The sequence below is a fragment of the Chelmon rostratus genome, chromosome 21, assembly GCF_017976325.1.
Source record: "Chelmon rostratus isolate fCheRos1 chromosome 21, fCheRos1.pri, whole genome shotgun sequence".
Classification (NCBI taxonomy): Eukaryota; Metazoa; Chordata; class Actinopteri; order Chaetodontiformes; family Chaetodontidae; genus Chelmon; species Chelmon rostratus.
Window position 1 is genome coordinate 13,299,769 of NC_055678.1, and position 18,721 is coordinate 13,318,489.

Genomic DNA, 18,721 nt, shown 5'->3' on the forward strand with positions numbered 1-18,721 from the left:
TGGTACCAGCAAAACTGTCAGCACAACTGACAACAAGCAGGCTTGCCAGCACAGTGAGCTTTCCTTCTATCTTCAATAAAAGTCGTTATTAAATACAAGTGTGTATGATTCTGAAAATGACATATTGGTGGGTGTAAAATAAATGAATTAACTGGATAAAATCTGTATGTTCCTGGCTAGCATGCTAGCCATTCGCTCCCTAACTACAGTAGCTCACCAGTTAGCCCTGCGTTCAAAGATTAAGAAAAAAAAACTTTATTAACAATTTGTTTTCGGCACAAACAATGAAGCAGGCATGTCTTAAACTACAGTATTGAAATACTGAGCACATGAAAGGCACCAGTTCAAGTAAAAAAAAAAAAGTTATTGGAGGTCTTAAACAAGTTTGAGGTCCCTGCCAATTGAGAAAGTCTTCTTGCATTTTTCCTTTTAAAGCTCAGAACAGCGAAGCAGCTGAACAGCACTCTTGAGTTGTCTCGAGGAATCTTTTTTATGATTAATAAAAATTTCCCTGCAGAAGAACACAGCTGATCAAATGTTCAGCATGAGTGCAGAGTCATAAATGATCAAGTTTCTAAACTCACAGAGACTGAATTTGAAATTTACTTGGGAATAATCACATAAAAAGCAAAACATTGCATTGTGGAGGCCTTAGCAAGACTAGTCTACTTAGTGTTGACACTATATTTTGCATTTCATCGTGGAACCGTTCAGGGCGCCATATTTTTAATACATTTTAGACTTACACTCCAGTGAAATAGCACTGTGTTATTCAGGCTGTGTTTTTGAGATTGGCAACTGTGCTGGTTTGGACTAATATCAATACTGACATACTTGAAAGATAAACACATAAGATTGTCCTGTGTCTGGATGCTGTTAGTCGTTAGATTTGGATGTGATCAGTGTGAGGTATGTTTAGTTTGGGTGAGTCATCCAATGACTCATCTGATAATGCTCCTTCTCTGTTTTTCATCGTCTTCTTTGTTTTACTGACCAACGATTCATTATAAAATATGACTGTAGTGTCTTCTTGAACAGTCTTAACACAATTTTTTATTTTTAACAGTTCTTCATTAGGTGACGACCGTATGGCCTTTGGTAGGTACCAAGGCTGGCGTCTATTTGAAGCTTGGTCCACATCTCTCGCCTGAATGGACCAAAAATTTGTCCTTTTACTCTTCCCGCAACAATCCGGCTATTTGTTGTCATGTAAAGTTGCTGAAAGCAGCTTGTCTTGATCCTAGAAGTGTGTAGTCGGCAGATCCCAAATTGGACGGTAATCAGATCAGTGTGAGGAGTATGACAAATGACCAATGACAAGCACTGGACCCTGGAGGATGGGAGGGGTTACCAGGGGTCAAGGCTAGGGGTCAGAGGTTGGCTTTTCAAAACCGCTCAATCGAAGGGCCATTAAATCCCATCTTTGTGTGATTTCTCAGTGAGGCACAGCGGTTCCATGGGATGCTCCTGATCTATGCAGTACATGACCAGTTAAAGCTATAGGTCCTGGGCGAAGGTGTGACGTCGGCCCAGCCATTCCTTCACTGGAGCCCAGGACCCGTTGCAATCACATGCAAACAGTGGAATAGTTGAATAGTGGTTGATGCAGAGCAGGGAAATAGCTGAAAATGGAGCAAAATTCATTGTTTGAGGCAACTTGGAGAGAAAGGAAACGTCCTCTCTGAACTTAAAAAAAAAAGTCAAATAAGAAAGTCATGCATTCTGCTGTGCAACCCACGTCAAAATGAAGATGAGTTTAAATCTTGTGTCTTTCTGTGCAGAGTTCCCTTACAGCTATTTCTAAACTTGATAAGATGCTTTTCCTTCCCGCCTCTCACAAAATCTACATCTACAGAAAAAATCCTTTCTCAATCCAACTTTTCTCTTATAATTTAGTGAAAGTGCCAGCAATGAAGCTCTTTAACAGCAAAATGAATGAGAAAGGCTCCGTGATCCTATTTTAAGGTTGTTGTAATTTTTTTTGTAACTTCTCAATGTGTGTTATCTCATGTGTAAAGTATGTCGTCTCTGGGGCGTCCTGTCCCTAGCTTTGTTTTCCTACGCCTGCCGTCCAAATTTCCATCACAAACATCTCACCCTGAGTGACCCTTTGCTTTCTGTCTGTGAAGAGGCCCTGATTAGCCTGCATACATGTGCAGATAGGCCCAAAATCCTGAAGTCGGGACTACGTCTGAATGCGTGTTTTCATGTGTGTGAGTCTGCGGAAAAGTACGAGCGAGTGCATGCGCTCATGCATATGTGTGCATGCATGAATGTGTCAAGCGATTCAGGACTACCCTCCACGCTCTAGTTGTTCTGCAAGTTCCCCTTTTCCTCTTCTTCGATCCCCCTTTTGCGTTCTCACTCGTCTGCACTTCTCTGCAGGACGACACAGTTCACTGCAGAAAGAAACCACCTCTATTGAAGAGTCACTCAGCCGGAGGACAGGCTCCGTTTTGTCTCTGCTCGTTCTTTTCCTCCTCTATCAGCTTCCTCTGTTCATCAGTCGTGGGTCAGATGAGGAAAATAAAGCCAAATAACCACATGAAGCTGTGAGATAAATATTTATTGCCTCTGGTATGCTTTGCAGAATTATAATATCTTAAAAACAGGCGCTTATGGCTTTTCAACGCCACCAAAGTCTTGTCGATTAACACATAAATATTGCTCAATGTTCATTCATTTTAATGCGTGACATAAAAACACACTTAAGCAATGCTTCATTAAAATATACCCCATAAAAAACCAAGAAAACTGCAACAGATTCATCCCACCTGTTGTATACATTCACATACACCTGTTATCATGAGAACATCCAGCCTTGCACACCAGTATACCCAAAGGGATAGGTGATATGATACCCCTGAAGTAAGAGGTGTGTGTGTGTGTGTGTGTGTGTTAGAGAAGTTGGGGGTTGGGTTTCATTCAATGATGGAGCCAGGGAGACAGCAAATTTTGGCGGTCCCCTCAAGGGTTCCCCCCTCACCCCACCCAGCAGCAGCTACCTCATTTGCAACCAATGTATAGATTTGGAAAAGGAGGGTTCCACTGATGAGCTGGAGGACACTGAAGTGCAGGTGCTGAGAGAGCAGAGGGGAGGGCGGCTCGTGTGCGATGGCATTTTTTAAAAATCAGATCAAAAGGGGCTCAGGGACGAGGCTGCAGGTCACAACGGACTCTGAATGGCGATGATGAAAGATGGTGGGAGACAAAAGACGCTCTGGATTCAGATTTAGTGTGTAATTATGGTCCCTATTCAGAGATTTTAATTGTCATCTGGCCGCTGAAATGTGAAGGTTCTTGGATTACTGCTAATGCTAGGAGAACGATCATTCAGCCACTTCTTCGTCTGGTGCATTTATCATTTAAAGCCTTAATCCTGTTATTTTCACCCCACTCTGGCGGCGAGCACTTTGCAACACTGGCAAACATGTGGTTAATTCAGCAGCTTTAAATGGTGCTCGGAAAAGTAAAAAGCATCAGCACCAGGTCGTTATTTTCAGTGGTTTATGATGGTAAAGCTCAGCTCCATCTTTGGTTACAAACTTTACAGCATCCAGCTTTGAAACTATAACACACAATTAACTTTATCACTTGAAACTCAATACATTGCGGCGTGTTGAGCATAATTCCGATCACCAGGCCAGATTTCGAATCTCGACAGGAACAGCTGAGATTCGGCACCTGTTAAGCTCATTATCATTTCTATGATATGATGTGAAATGTGATCTGTAAAAATGTAATCTTATCAGTCTCATTACTCTGCTGAGTGAGCACGAGGGCGGAGGGTTCGAGGATGAACAAGGAGTTTTTTGTGCATAGGGAGATAGCCGAGGGGATCATAGTATCGGCATGTGTCTATTGTCTGAGCGGGCCATTGTGTAGGGGGGGTTTAAAGTTTAAAGTCTGTATGTGTGTTTGTGTGTGTGTGTGTGTAGGCAGGCTAATTATATTCTGCACAGCCAAGGATGACCTAGCCTGGCCAAACTCAATTCACAGAGGAGGAGGAGGAGGAGGAGGAGGAGGAAAAGTTCAGTCAGGCAGCAAAAGGAAAAAAAACTGACCGTCCATTCTTCTTGTTTTTTTAGTTTGTAACAAGTCGGAGTCTCTGATGTGTGTCTTCTAAAAGAACATTTAAGTTATGTTTGTTATTATTATGTCAGTTATAAAGGTTTCCTGATACATTCTGTTACAATAGAATGTCACTCTATATCTATTCATATTGTGTCTTGTCTGCTGGGATATTAAAGGAACAGTTCAACATTTTAGCAAATATACTTATTACTTATCATTATTATTGCTGTTGTTGTTGTTATTATTATCATTATCATTATTATTGTAGAGTTAAAGTTAATGAGAAGATCGATATCACTTCTATAACTCATCTCATATGTTTAATATGAAGCTTGAGCCAGTAGCTGGTTAGCTTAGCTTAGCATTAACACTGAAAGCAGCTAATTAGCTGATAGATGAAGCTTCATATTTACCATCCAAGTGTGGTATCGATCTTCTCATCTAACTCCGTGCAAAAAAGCAAATATTCATGTTTCCAATCATATTCTTCAAAATGTGTCCTTAAATTTCTTAATATCTTTGAACATCTAACTTGGAACATCTAAATGGATGTTGAAATTTCTCCAAACATCTCAGAATTGAAAGCAGGGAGAACCTTGTACTTTTTAAATCACTTAGTTAAACAAATTTCTCACCAATTAACCACGTATTTATCACCAATAACTAATAAAACTTTGAAATTCTAATTCATTTTCAGGATCATAATGATATCTAGTAACCACACTGGACAGTTTTCTGTGTAGCTGATGTTGACAAGTAGCACAGATGTGCACATTGAATCCACCGACATCTTGAAATCATATCAAAAGTTCAATGGCTATTTGATTTAAAAGCCACACACTCCTCAGCATCAAACATCTGAAGAGTCTATCGCAATCCGTCTCGCCCGCCAAAATTATGCATCTGCCTTGGCCGCCAAAATATATCCCCTTTGTGTTCCCTGCCATTGTATCCAAATCAGGGTATTCAAATGTGGATGTGGTCGAGAGCCACAACATCTGTCTTTCCTGTGGACATATGTAAAACACTATACCTATTGTCAATTTTGGAGGGATCCTGCTTCTTGTTAAGTTTCCCTCCAAATTGATTCAGCCAATTAGAAGTAGTGCGGGGGGTGGGAGAGCTGCAAGCAAGACTGACAGCGGAGAACCTCTGTCTGACCCCCAGCTGGGCTCCAACAACACCGCCTATCAAACTGACCAGGCCTGGCGCATTACCATAGCACCGCTGGGCTGCTGATAACAATACTCTCATCTGGATTTCAGATAGTGGGATTGGGAGATGCTGTGTTAATTGCAGCTAATGAGAGTCATAAACGTGAGGTGAAAGGAGTTGAGGGTGGTGTCTTCCAAAGGCCGACGACTAAAGTGGGTTTCCCTCCAAAAACAGGAACCATTCACAGACCTGATTTTGCAAATAAATGCAAAGCGAGCTCACCCACACGCTGCCGTGCTCTAATGAGGAGATGCAGCCCCCATGAAGGAGCATGCTTGTTTCAGTCTGGCTGCAATCAAATGCTGCGGCGCTGACTGCAGACGACTTTGTAGTCTAAATTTACCCTCAAACCTCACGTACCGCAGGAAACTTCCTGTGCATTCTGCGGTGGCTGCGATGTGTTTTCATCTGCCTTTTTTCATCCCCGCCCGCTGCTCGCAGTGAAGCGCTGACTGTCAGAGGCAGAATCCTCTGAGTTAGCACTGGAAACATTGCGTGAAGAACCACTTAAAAAGAGTCTGGCCTGTTTGCCCTCCAGCTAAACTATTCCCTTGTGTGTGTTTGAATACTGAGGAATGTGAGAATCAACTCAAAGGACATCAAGGCCGGCTGCAGTATTGACACTGTCCCTGTTTAAAGTCAGACACTCTCATTATCTGCTTACACTGAGATAAGGGACTGAACCCAACCTCTATGTCCGGATAGGGACACAATAATTATTAGGCTTTTTTGAAGCATAACAGCACTTTGAGATGAAAATGATACAGAATAGAAGAGCTGTGAGGTTCAAAAACATCGGAAATTAATGTCTTGATGCTGCCATAGAGTATTTCCATTTAAATGTCCTGAGAAATAAATGATATGCTCAACGTTTGAAGTGCACAAAGGAGAGCGACACAACCTCGAAGGGAAACTGAATGTCTGAAGATGCAACTGGAGGAGATAGCTGAGATACTGCAGATCCTGAGTCTTAATCAGCACTTCAGGCTGCACTGCTGAACAGTTTCCAGGCTGAATCAGACCAGTGTTTGTCTCCATGAAGGAATAGCAGTGCTGGAAGAAGCAAAGAAACTATACTATGAAAGCACTCAATTACTGTAAAGTAAAATTCCTGCATTAAAAATGTCACTAGAGTAAAAGTTAAATATGAACCACTAAATGTACTTAAAATATCAAAAGCAAGAATAAGAAAATTATCATATTAATGGATCGTTAATGCTGACGCATTACTGTGGAATGTGGAGGAAATCATCTAGCTGTTGTAATGAGTTGAGGTGGAGATGATTTTAATTACTTTATATATTGTTGGGTAGTTTAATCCAAGATGTATTGCATGTTATAAGATGACAATATGTTTTGTACAGTTTCTCTGCAAAGTAACTAATACCTGATGCTGTCAAATGTAGCAAAAACTGCAATATTTCCTGTGAAGCCAAGTGGAGAAGAGGTATTGAGTAGCATAAAATGGTAAGTGTGCTACTGCAGACAAAAGGTTTGGATAATTGTCAGTCAGTATTCATAGTTTTGTTGATAAAAATGCCAATTTGACACACATAATGCAAAAATAATAACCTTGAAGTATATCTATTATACGGAAAAAGAATGCAGCCTCAAACCTAAAACTCATAAGTGATGCAGAACTTCCTGAATTTAAGCACAATAGATAGAGAGGTCCATTTAAGACACCTGCAGCCTCTTCCCTCCATTTTGCTAATGAAAGGTCCCCAGGGCACCCAGCTGTGACCTCTGACCCCAGACACTATAATTAGGTTATATTTGGAGCTGCTGAATGCAAAAAGTGGATGATGATGTGAAGAGCCATAAACAAGATTCGAAAGCCCTTTAAAAAAAAAAAAATTCTCACAAAGACACACAAACACAGATGACGATGATAAATGAGATTAAACAAGCACAATAAACCAAAGCAGGCCCGAGCGTGTATGAGAGAGCGGCTGCAAATGTGTGAGAGATTACTGAAGAAGACGTGCAAACTGAGCCTTGATCCCAGCTGCCGCAAACAAATCTCCTGCGATTTGTGTCATTCTGCCTAATTCGTCTGGACAGAGCAACACGCGCGCTGGAATCTTCATGCAAAAGCCATGTGAGATCCCGCCGGGGAAGATTAAAGCACACATGAGAGCAGTGTGACAGTGCAGCTAAGTGATCTATTACATGTTTAGAAAAGCATTAGAGAGCATTCTCAGGGTGTCTCTGCGCGTTTCCAGCTGCGTTTGCCATCAGTCCTCTCTGACACTGTTTATCTGGTATAGGGCCCTCTTGTATTCGGTTTCCCACTGGGCTTTACACTAACACAGACACACAAACCCAGAGGAGAGGCACAAAGAGAAATCTACTGTCATACAAACAAACACATACACAATCGGGATCCTGAGAAAGTGCAATGAGAGAGCAGGTGTCAGTTTTCACATGCGGCTCTCATGGGGGCTCTCAGGGTAAATATCAGCACCAGTTTTTTCCGACCTCCTCCTCGCATTGGTTCTTCTCGCGGCCGCGGACCAGGAGCACCTCACCTGCAGGGAGAGGTGGGAAAACACCACCTCCACCGCTCTCACTGACTCATCACAACACAAAGCTCCAGAGGAGTACGAGAGACGTTCAAACAGCCTCTTTCCTGTAACTCCAACCACAATATGTCACAATTTAAGTTCACTTACAGCTAACGGATCTCAATCCAGATTCTTTTGCCCTGTTCTCAGCTTGATAGCTACATTTTAGGGCACTCATCTGGCAAGCGTGACTCTTCCCTATTCAGGGTTTTCTCATTTAATCCTAAAATAGAAAAACAACTGCATATGTGACCCTGCTTCGACAGACTCTTAAAACATTATTTCCCACAACAAACCTCAAACTCACCAGGAAAAACACACGACACAGCACAATCCAGTGGCGGAAAGGGCATATTTTCTGCCACCCTGAACATGCGCTGATTATCACAGTGTCCCGACAAGGTCTTAGATCCCATTACCAGCAGATAGATGACTCTGTGCAGGAAAACAAACAGCGGCGATGTCAGATCAGCCGGATTAGCACTGAGGTGCAATGGGAAGCTGCCGGAAAGTCTGGGAACGGGGACATCTCGACTTCTCATCGCAGAGCAGGTCATCCTCTGGTGTTTCGGCTGCGCCAAACCTCTCTGAATAATATACCACCTGTGGACCCCATCAGCTTCTCTGTGGTGCAGCACATGTCATATAAAGGTTGTGATCACGCCCTTTAATGACCAAAGACCCATGGTCTGTGAGGCTTTGAGCCTGCTGCAGGATTACGGTTCTAGATGTCAGCCATGTTGGACTTCTGTTGCATTACAGAGACTGAAGTGTGAAATTCTGATACATTTTTAGGTAATAACTTTCAGAGAGGCCTTAGAAGCTGAAATCCATTACTACCACTCTCATCACCGATGCGTTTTGTAGACTTCTGAGACAGCGAGAACAGACAGTGAGAGAAAAGATACACCATGTCCCATAAATGCCTCTAACACCACACTGTCGCTCATGTCTGCACACACACACATACACACACACACACACACAGAGGAATACAGCACACCAAGTAAATAGACACAGCACTAACACATGCATGCAAACTCTCGTATGCGTACGGCGGCACTGTTTGAAGACGCTCTCATTGGCGGACCCGTGAGAATACAGCGGACACGGACAGCCAAAACTCTACGGGAATCTGGTTCACCGGTCAAAGTACGAGGGCAGTTTCATCAGAGTCAAAGATGGCATTGTTCTGGGTGCAGAGCGGAAACAACCAGCTCTGATGGTTCACACACTCAGACTGACTTTTAATAGTAACTTACAACCTGTCTGACTGCAGCTATGCGCACAGATGTGTAATTTGTGATCGAGTCTTATGTGAAAGGCAACACAAAGATTCTTGTAATGCCACATAAATGCTTATGGTATGTTTGATAGATAGCTGAAGAATTTCTTTTAAAAAATAAAACATGGAGGAGGCAAAAAATCTAGTAAAGGGACATGAATTTTAGTTTACGCACTGATGAGGTATTAATACAACTTAAAGCAATAGTTCAACATTTTGGGAGATACACATTAATGCCATTCATGTTTGCATGAAGCTTGCATTTGCATTGTTGCCTGCAGCAGATTTATGAAAATAACGGCATAGTAATGTTAAATGTTAAAGTTTTGATAAACTACACATCTACTTTGCACTTTGGTTTTTGAACGGACTGAACAAACAAGATATAACATGCTTATTTGTGAGCTTTAGCGGCGCAGGTTTCGGACAGAGCTGCGTCCCATTTCCAGTCTTCATGCTAAGCTAGGTGGTAGCTCTAGTCTTATATTTACAGACACGTGCACAGTCATGAGAGCGACATCAAGCTTCTCGTGTAACTCTCGATAAGAAAGCGAGCAAGTATATTTCCCAACATGCATCTGGAGCTAGGGGACAGTGAGCTTAGCTTGGCACAAATACTGGAAACAGGCGGAAACAGTGAGTCTGGATTGGTCAAGTAAAAAATAAAAATCTCTTTATTTCTAAATCTCGTCCATAATAGTGTTTTTTTTCTACCTTTGAGCCAGGCTAGCTGTTTCCCCCTGTTTCCTGTCTTTCAGCTACGCTAAGCTAACTGCTGCTTAATGGGGAGACATGAGAGTGGCATCGATCTTCTAATCTAAGGTGAAAGTGAATAAGCGTATTTCACAAAGCATCAAATTTCCTTTTAATTCACACAAACCTTCCCTCTGAGTTTTTAGGTGATGAAAACTCTGTGTTGCAGTAAAACAGCTGATGATCAGATGAGTTTAATCTCAGTACGTCTGAACTGTAAGATCCTTGTGCGCATACACATGAAAGTACTGAATATGTTTCTGTCTGGATAAGACTGTGGTTCAGGTCACATCAGGGTCGCGAAGCGTGTGTTTGCTATTGTTTTATTGTTTATTGTTTTATTGTTTTGTGGACGTGTGCTGATGACAAAGTGTGTAAATCAGACTGTCCAGGTCTGAATGCGTTGTGCACACGTGGATGCTATGACATATTCGTGAAGTCCAGAACTAAGTTTACCCACTAATGTATTCATTTTTCTTTGACTGGGTCACCCCCCTGTTCCTCGGCACTTTAAACTCTGCTGCTTTGAAGTGCCCTGCGGAAAACAAAGCTCCGTACCGCCGCAGACAATAAAGCAGCTGGATTTCTGCACATGTGCCTTTGTGTTGGTCTGAGGCCTTGTCATAACTCCATCGGAGGGGCTGAGGCCGTCATCACGCATGCACACACGTACGCCAAAAGTCAGCGGCTCAGAGAGATGGATGGCAGGGTAGGCACAAAAGAATATTTGATTTGGTTATAAAGACCACATAAAAGAGGAGCCCAGCGGGGTGAAGGGCAGAGGGCATGACAACCAGAGGAGGCAAAATCGTCATCATCGCCATCATATCATGAATCAGGTTAGCATTGCTGAACTGTGACCAGTGCGGCTTGTCTCCTCTTCTGTCTGCCTCATTTGACATACGTCAAGTCTCGTGAGGATGATATACGTTCTAACATTTCAGATACTTTTAAGCACGTGTGAAAAGGCTGCTAATCAAACCCACAAACCAAAAGCTTGATTATTAGCAAGTTTAATGGATTTAGGATGTTTGTGTTTATTAAAGTCCAACAACCATGACTTAAGCAGAAAGTGGGAATCGAAGAAAAGTTATGAAGTATTTTGACATTTCTCAGCATCACCAAGCATGTTTATGGAGTATCTGAAGTCCCCCTCCACTCAAATGTGTCCTTATTGTGTCCTCACGTGGACATTTGACCTTCGCAGGAATGAGGAGTTTGTTTTCACCGTCATCTGCTGAAGAGGAAAAGTACGACTGCGACTTAGTGATGCCACAACTACAGTGAAAGCCAATCCTGGTCCAGTGTGCAACTTCTGCAAGCACAATAAAGAAACTTATCAGCTCCGATGCACATCTCTGAGAATGGACATTCCAGGGAAGTATGAGACATCTTGTGTCCAGTATTTCCTCTTTTTGAAATGTGTGTATTCATAAAGTGTGGATTTTTAAGGAGGGAGAGGCAGTAGTTTAAATAACTATGAATTATTTAATTAAACTTATTTTGTGGTAAAACAATATCAGGCACAAATCATTATTCAGGGCAAAGTATTGTTGTACCTGGCTCCTTAAACATTTATATCAGCAGCATATTAAAATCAACAAATTATAAAATGATTAGATTAAGTAATAAAAACTAATAAAAACTGTTCCAGCAGTGCAAGATAAAATAAATGGGGAAAAAAGCAATACAAACAGTAATATTTCAGTAAAGTGGAAGTTTCCGTGCACTCACTAGCCGTTAAGTTAATTAGTATACTTAATGCAGACATGCCAAGCACAATAGTGAGCTCAAACTTGGTTTATCTTTGCATACTGTTACTGATTCTGCAGGCCAGATGTCCCTCCCCCTCCGCTGTGTGAGTGGTTTAAAGTTTCGCTTCTCGCTCTCTGATTGGTCGGGGAAGTTTCTCTGAGGGGGAATAAGTTCAGAGCGCTGCGTCCCCTGACGCACAGCAGCCCGGAGGAGCTCAGGGTAGAGTTTAGCTGTGTTCTCTTATCTCACACATCAGGGTAAGAGGGTGCAAGACTATGGAGGTTATCAGAGACAGACTTAGATTTGTTTATTAGGGGAATATTACTCGCAGAGGTTTAGGACATCGCAGTTTTGGAATAATCTTTTTAACCGTTTTTAATTTTGCATCACCCACCGCTGAAAATGTTTGCTTTTGGAGTTTGGATTAACGCAGTTTGGATTCTACATTTGGCCGTTTTTGACGTGGCTATTTCAAGCTATTCCGAAGACCAGTGCAGCTGGAGAGGCAGGCAAGTATTTCATGTGGTCACTCCTCATATGTGGCTCAGTGAAAAGATGATTCAGAAAATGCCGCTCGGAGATGCTACAGGTGGCTCCTGTGGTTTTTAAAGCGAGTGGACAATGCTTGGTTGAATGCGACATGTTGAGACATGCCAGGAGGGCGCAATTAAAATGTTTGCGGTGCCGTGCAGCCTGTCCTGCGGGCTGTCTGCAGGACGCATGGGGGGTCCAGACAGACAGGAGACTGAAGGATTAACTGTGAAACTTTGAGAAAAAGCAGATCGTGCATGCATTTCTTGAAGGGCAGTTTGGTTTCAGATGTGCTGTTAAAGCTCTTGCAGACTTTCACATAGACACTTCATAAGTTTGGCCCTGAAGATGCAATAATTGGCCCCTGATTAGTGCGTCCACAGAGCTGCCAGTAGGCGGCGCCTTCTCTGAGTATGTCCCGATCTAAAGTTTGATTAAAGCTGGATTTTTAATTATTTTATCTCATCTGGCGTTTCTGCTAATTTCTTAGAGAAATTTCGGTTTAATTTGACTGTTCACAGAGCTTACATTTAATGCATCAGTCCTGCAGTTAATCAGTGTAGATGTTTCAGGAAAGAACCCAGATGGGATGTGAGGGACTAAGATTTTACATTTTACCGAAAATATTACAGGAACCTAATATAAACTTGTCTTGCTCCCTTTTTGTCTCCCCACAGTGGTTTATCCCAGCAGCAGGGCAGTGTGGAGCAGATCTCCCTCCACTGCTCTGAGGGCACGCTGGACTGGCTGTACCCCAAAGGGGCCCTGCGCCTCAGCCTCTCACCCCGCCTGCCCTCTGTGGCCGTGGGGCCTGGCGGCAGCAGCTCGGGCCTCATCACGGCCTGCGTCAAGCCCTCGGAGCAGTTCCACGGCGCCCAGCTGTACCTGGAGAGGGATGGGGTCCTGGAGCTCCTGGTAGGGGACCGCCTGGAGTCCTCTCCCCCGCCGAGGGTTCGCTGCTTCAGCCGCCTGCCCGGGGAGAGGGTGGCTCTCTTCCTGCAAGCTACGCCTCATCAGGACATCAGCAGGAGGATCGCCTCCTTCCGCTATGAGCTAAGAGGGGACTGGACCGCTCGCCTGTCTCTGGACTCCAACCCCATCAGCAGTGAAGGTGAGTCAGAGCAGCAGGAGACAGCCATGTTGGCTGTTGAGGTCAAATATGAGGAGGCACTTTAGAGTTTTTGTACTTAAATTATAATGTCTAGTTAAAAAAATGGTGAACACAGGAAGTACAGAAGAACTTTTGGGAAGTTTTATTTCCTTGCAACAGAAACTCTGTGTATCTGTTGCTGTGTGAGCACCTGGAAGCTCACTTCTGTCCTTCTTGTGTGTTTGTTTGACATCTCGGTCACAAAAAACTTAGAACGGTGGATAGAGCTCTTTTTCCTCCTTCCTGAATTGTTTGGTAAAGGCAGGGTTGTAACCCGCCAGCGATGACAGCGTACACCATGAAGTCGTCCCTGTAGATGATTCATAATTCATAGCAGGCCTCTGTGGGCTGGTTGGACTTTCCGCGGCTCATGCAGAGTGCAGAGAGGAGGAAGTGGCCAAACTTTCCCCAGAGGCGTGCTGGTTTGGAGTAGGAGAGGGGGAGCCACCGAGTGGAGAGGAGAGGGGGGGGAACAAAAGCACAGTATGTGGGGCTTTCTCCAGAGTCCAGAGCCCTTTGAATGGGTGCCGCATGAGTATTCTGGGATTACTGCCGTCGCCTAGGCGACAGGGAGGCCTCTGCCCAGCTGAGATGCTCTTCTCTTTTGTTGAGCTGCCTCTCTGTGGGGAGACTTGTCTGTAGGAGTATACTCCCCCTCCACCCTAGATCCCCCCCCCTCTCTCTCTCTCTCTCACACACACACACACACACACACACACACACTGATTAGGTTTAGAAGGGGGTTTGCTGTGGAGTAGAGAGGAAGGAATCTCATTTATCAAGAGGTTTTCACTAAGGAGGAGAATGTGTGGGGTGGGCAAGGGGCCTCCAAAGAACCACAAGGAGAACTTTAAAAAATGCCAGGACTTTTTTTTCCCTCCCCACAGCTCAGTGCAGACAGACAGGGCTTTGCTGGTTTGCTTTACATTTTTTGAGTCCATCTGCAAATCCTGTAAGAAAGCTGCACTGTATTTTTCTGTTTTTTTTCCCCACGCTTTTTAAGAAAAGTTGTCAAGCCTTAGCAGAAAGAATTTCCTGGGAAGTGGGATTATGCTCCTTTAAAAAAAAAAAATCTTTGAAGTCCTCCCCCGCTCCCTGTCCTTGGCCCCTGTCTAGCAAGCTTTGATGAGGTGTGACTGTAGACACCCTGAAAGGCTTCAAGGGGGGAAGCTGTCTGGGGTGGTAGAGCCTTGCACCTTAAAGCTCCACTGGTCCTCCTCTGCCAACTGTAAAAGTAGCAGCTGCCTGTTACAAAACAGTGGTCGGTCTCGCCTTTGTTACTCGTCTTTGCACAGAGTTTCAGGTCTGGATTTGCATCTCGCATTCCTGTGCATGCGATCTGGAAATGCGGCCTTTGATTTCCAGAGGCTCGGTTTAATTATTAGCATATAGGTGTTTTCTAGCAGTTCAGTAGAGTGTTATGTGAGGTCACCAACTGACTCTCCCTCTCCTTTCTTTCTCTCTCCTCCCCTTGTGGTCCCTCCAGATGCCTGCAGACCCTGCAACAACACTGAGATTCTGATGGCAGTTTGCACCAGTGACTTTGGTAAGTTGCCTGATATAACCAGTTGCCGATGTAACATCAAAACCCCCAGAAAGTCAGGAATGGCGTGCTAATGTAACTCAGATCTCCCGCCCCTCAATTCAGCCAAGATTAAGAAATTAAACCAGACCAATTGACAAGAAGTCCTGACAGCCGAGCCGCAGAACGTAATGATTTCTTGTACAAATCGCTTGTGTCGAATCGGTTTAAAGTCAGAGCACCCCATCGCCTCCAAATCCTCCCCTCTTAAAGGTAGAAAGGTTAAAGGTGAAACAGCAAATCTTTGCTGTGCCCCCACCAACACACACACACACACACACACAGGAACCCCTAATAGAGGCACTGTAGTGGACTAATCCTAACATCACCCCCCTTGAGAAGGAGCCTTGGACTAATCTGCAGGCCTCTGATTGAGCTGTAATGGCACTGAGGAGAAGTTCAGCTGGCAACAAAAGTTTGAAGGATTAGTGAGCAGGCTTGGGCCTTCGTACGGATTTTACCATCAGTTGGTCACCCAAAAATTGGACCTCCAGCTAAAATAGGACAACATACAGCAAAACACTTTAAGATAACAAACAGACATAAATGAAAGTTATGCATCGTAGAATAACCATAGAATTAACCTGAATGTCTTGTTTATCTACAGTCGTGCGTGGTAACATCCGATCAGTGGTGGAAGACGAGAACCTACAAGCAGCGGTGATCAAGGTCAGCGCCACCCGGGTGTTTCGCCAGAAGTACGCGCTGTTCACTGGCAACAGTCGCCTGACCAGCCGGGGTGAGGTGAGGACTCTGCTGCAGTGTGGTGTCAAACCGGGCCCCGGCAGCTTTCTCTTCACCGGCCGGGTCCACTTTGGAGAGGCCTGGCTGGGCTGCGCTCCCCGATACAAGGACTTCCAGCGGGCGTACATGATAGCCAAAGCAGCCCAGCAGATCCCCTGCGAGCTGCCTGTAGACTGAGTTCAACACTCTGCACCAGCTTGTCTACCGCTCAATAGTCAAGGCCGTACTGAGAGCCAGGCCAAACTCAGCCCTGTTCCATGTTTCGGAAGAAGCCACAGTGTGTAGCCGCTGGCCTACGGAGCCGTGACGCCACCAACGGATATCCCATCGTCTTCCCAAAGGACTGAGGAGTGAAATGGGCTTCTCCCAACTCCATTTCAGTGCAATATGCAGCCCCCGGGTCAGAAAGAACCAGGTGGAGCTGTGACATGAGGGAAGTGCTTGAAATGAAGATTATAAGCATGTGGCATTGGACAGTGTGTACACACAGTGATGCCATTATGGAGGTTCAGAGGAAATATATTGAAAAAGCTTTCCATTCGGGATAAATTAAGTCAAGCCATTAATACAGGCCTATTAAGAGTCATTGCTTAAGAACTCAGGAAAATTTATTAAAAAGTTCTATAGAAAGCTTAACACCTATTAGTTGGTATCCCAGCAAGGATACACTTCAGGCACCTATTGTTCAGAAAATGTCTGGTCATGGGAAAGATATATTTTGCAGGCTGCCCCTGTACTGGGGATATCCTCAGTGTTACTATTATTAAGGAGATTATATAAAAAAAGAAGTCCTCACAAAATGAAATGTTAAAGAAATAAATATATATATATATATTTGCACTGATAAAGGAAAGGGAATGATCTGGAAAGTGTGATGCTGCAAGCACTGAAAACCAAATAAAAAGCAACTATATGTAGCATAGCGGAGTGATCGAGAATTTAATATATGTACAGGTGATGTGAGCACGTACAGTAGTAACACAGAGCTGAGGCTACCTGAGCAGGTTTCACAACTCAAACGAGTGCTGAGAGCACGTTCACATTCCAGCCAACTCTGAGATTTCGCTTCTGTGAGGAGATGTTTTGTAAGACGTCACATTTCTTTTCAGTCGCCATGCAACATTTCTGCAAAATTAAATCTAATTGGACTGAATTTGACTTTAAAGAGAATTATTTAAAACATACGTTAGGGTGGAATTGCAGCAATGTCGCCAAAGCAGTTCTAGGCTCTGTTGTTGTCAGGTCGTTCACTGCTCTCTGCTGATGCTGTCATATATTATTATTAGGATGTGGAGTAAAACAAGATACTCACCTTAAATACTCTGCAGTGTTCAGAAAGCTGATGACAACAGCCATTGAGATCTGAAGTCCAGATGGTATAAAACCCTCTGACCAGCTTTTGGTGGGATAACTGATAACTGGGCTAGCTCAAGAGAAACACAAAATATGCATTTAATTGTAAAATTCTGTTGTGTATAATGATTTCATATCTGATGTGCACTATATCAAATAGGGGAGGGGTTCATACCAAATTACCGTGACGTGCTGAAGCGGTATTTCTTAAATGTGTACACTGCCATTTTACTCTTTATTTTGTATGTGAATTTATGTCAATATCAATGTGAATGTAAATATGTTAATAAGAAATTCTAGAAACGACGGCATGAAAAAGACGTCTGTGGAAAAAACAACATTTTGTCAGTATTGTGGATTATTTTCGTGTTTGTCTGTGTTATTAAAATGTGCTGTAAGAAAACACTCTTGTTTGTGCTTGTCCCACTTGTTTCACTGATGTTTTTGGATGGATTTTCTCTTCTCGCGTTTCCACTTTGAACTCCTTTGGCCATTTCACGCTCCACAAACATAATGCCGCGGCATCACTCATTTTTCAGCACTCTCACCCTCATCAATGCACTTTAACTCACCTTATAGTATCTGGGTGCAAAGGTTTCTACATGGTAAACTCTTCTCAGACATAAGTCACTTCAAGTATCCATGAATCAGATCCCTGAAAGCAGCGAACAAATGGCATGTCTGAGAGAGCGAGGGGCCTAAAAAGCGGGGAGATTTAGGGAGTGTTTAGGACCCTGAGGGTGTTTGGACGGTAAAAAACAGCAGTTGGAATTCTGTTGTCCTCGGACTCCCATTTTCAGGATTCAGGAAGCAATAAATTGCCATTAAGGGAGCGGCGTGGCAGACTCGGCTGAGCTGAGGTGCCACACAGTCGCTCACTTCATCCTGACCACGTGTACCCGAGGACACAATCAAACCGAGTCTCTTTCTCACTCAGACCTTCAGCCCGGAGCCACAGTTCGTCTCCTACCTCGACTTGGATTTTATCTACAGCGCCACAGAGCATATCTGTTACCTGTCGGGGCTGATCGCGGAACAGATGAGGAGCTGCATGGTCGATTACGCAGAAACATCCATAATGCTATGATAAATTCACCACCTGTTTCTCCTCCTGGCAAAATTCTGCAGAACCGTGTACTGTGCACACCTCAGTAAAATCTGAGATTTACTGCACGCAGTAAATCCATTTGAAAAAGAGCAGCTGGGGAATTAACATGGTGTTTAAGTTAAATGGAAAAAGAATCACAAAAGCTCGACATGCCTCCCATGTCTGGCCAACTATCTCCCATAGAAACCCTGACACTGGTTTGCCACTGCATCAGTAGTTCATGTGAGGGAGCCTCCAACCTCCCCAGCTATTTACTGCCTCAGTGCCCCTTTAAAACATCCCGTAGCTGGGGGCCCCGAGCTGCTCGGCCCTGCATGCACACACACACTCCTCTGCCCCCTCCCCTCCAGTCCATCTGAGGTTACTGCTGCAGGGCTGATAAGCCAAAACAAAGAGCACTCAAATTATACTCCGTCAACCAATACATCATGTGACGTTTTGACAAAGCTCGACTTCCTGCATTGTTGTCACTTCTTCACGACCCCAGCTTGAACCCCCAAAACTGCAGCATTAATATCACCGCAGCCACAGTGATACAGCCGCAAAGTTTAGTGCTGCACTCGCTGAATGAAAGCTAAGTATTCAGATCCTTCACTCAAGTAAA

At 43.9% G+C, this 18,721-nt stretch overlaps 1 protein-coding gene across 1 annotated transcript; it reads left to right on the plus strand.

The window, feature by feature from the left end:
• Positions 1–11,809: 11,809 nt before the first annotated feature.
• On the plus strand, positions 11,810–17,414 carry metrn (meteorin, glial cell differentiation regulator). Its single transcript, XM_041962811.1, has 4 exons — positions 11,810–12,158; positions 12,858–13,291; positions 14,817–14,876; positions 15,520–17,414. The coding sequence occupies exons 1-4, from the start codon at positions 12,052–12,054 to the stop codon at positions 15,831–15,833; spliced, it is 915 nt and encodes a 304-aa protein (XP_041818745.1). The 5' UTR covers positions 11,810–12,051; the 3' UTR covers positions 15,834–17,414.
• The last annotated feature ends 1,307 nt before the right edge of the window (positions 17,415–18,721 follow it).

Bases quoted from the DNA above. Each gene is read 5' to 3' on its own strand.
- metrn (XM_041962811.1), top strand. From the start codon at position 12,052: ATGTTTGCTTTTGGAGTTTGGATTAACGCAGTTTGGATTCTACATTTG. The intron at 12,159-12,857 runs GCAAGTATTTCA...GTCTCCCCACAG, and splicing joins CAGTGCAGCTGGAGAGGCAG to TGGTTTATCCCAGCAGCAGG. The intron at 13,292-14,816 runs GTGAGTCAGAGC...TGGTCCCTCCAG, and splicing joins CAACCCCATCAGCAGTGAAG to ATGCCTGCAGACCCTGCAAC.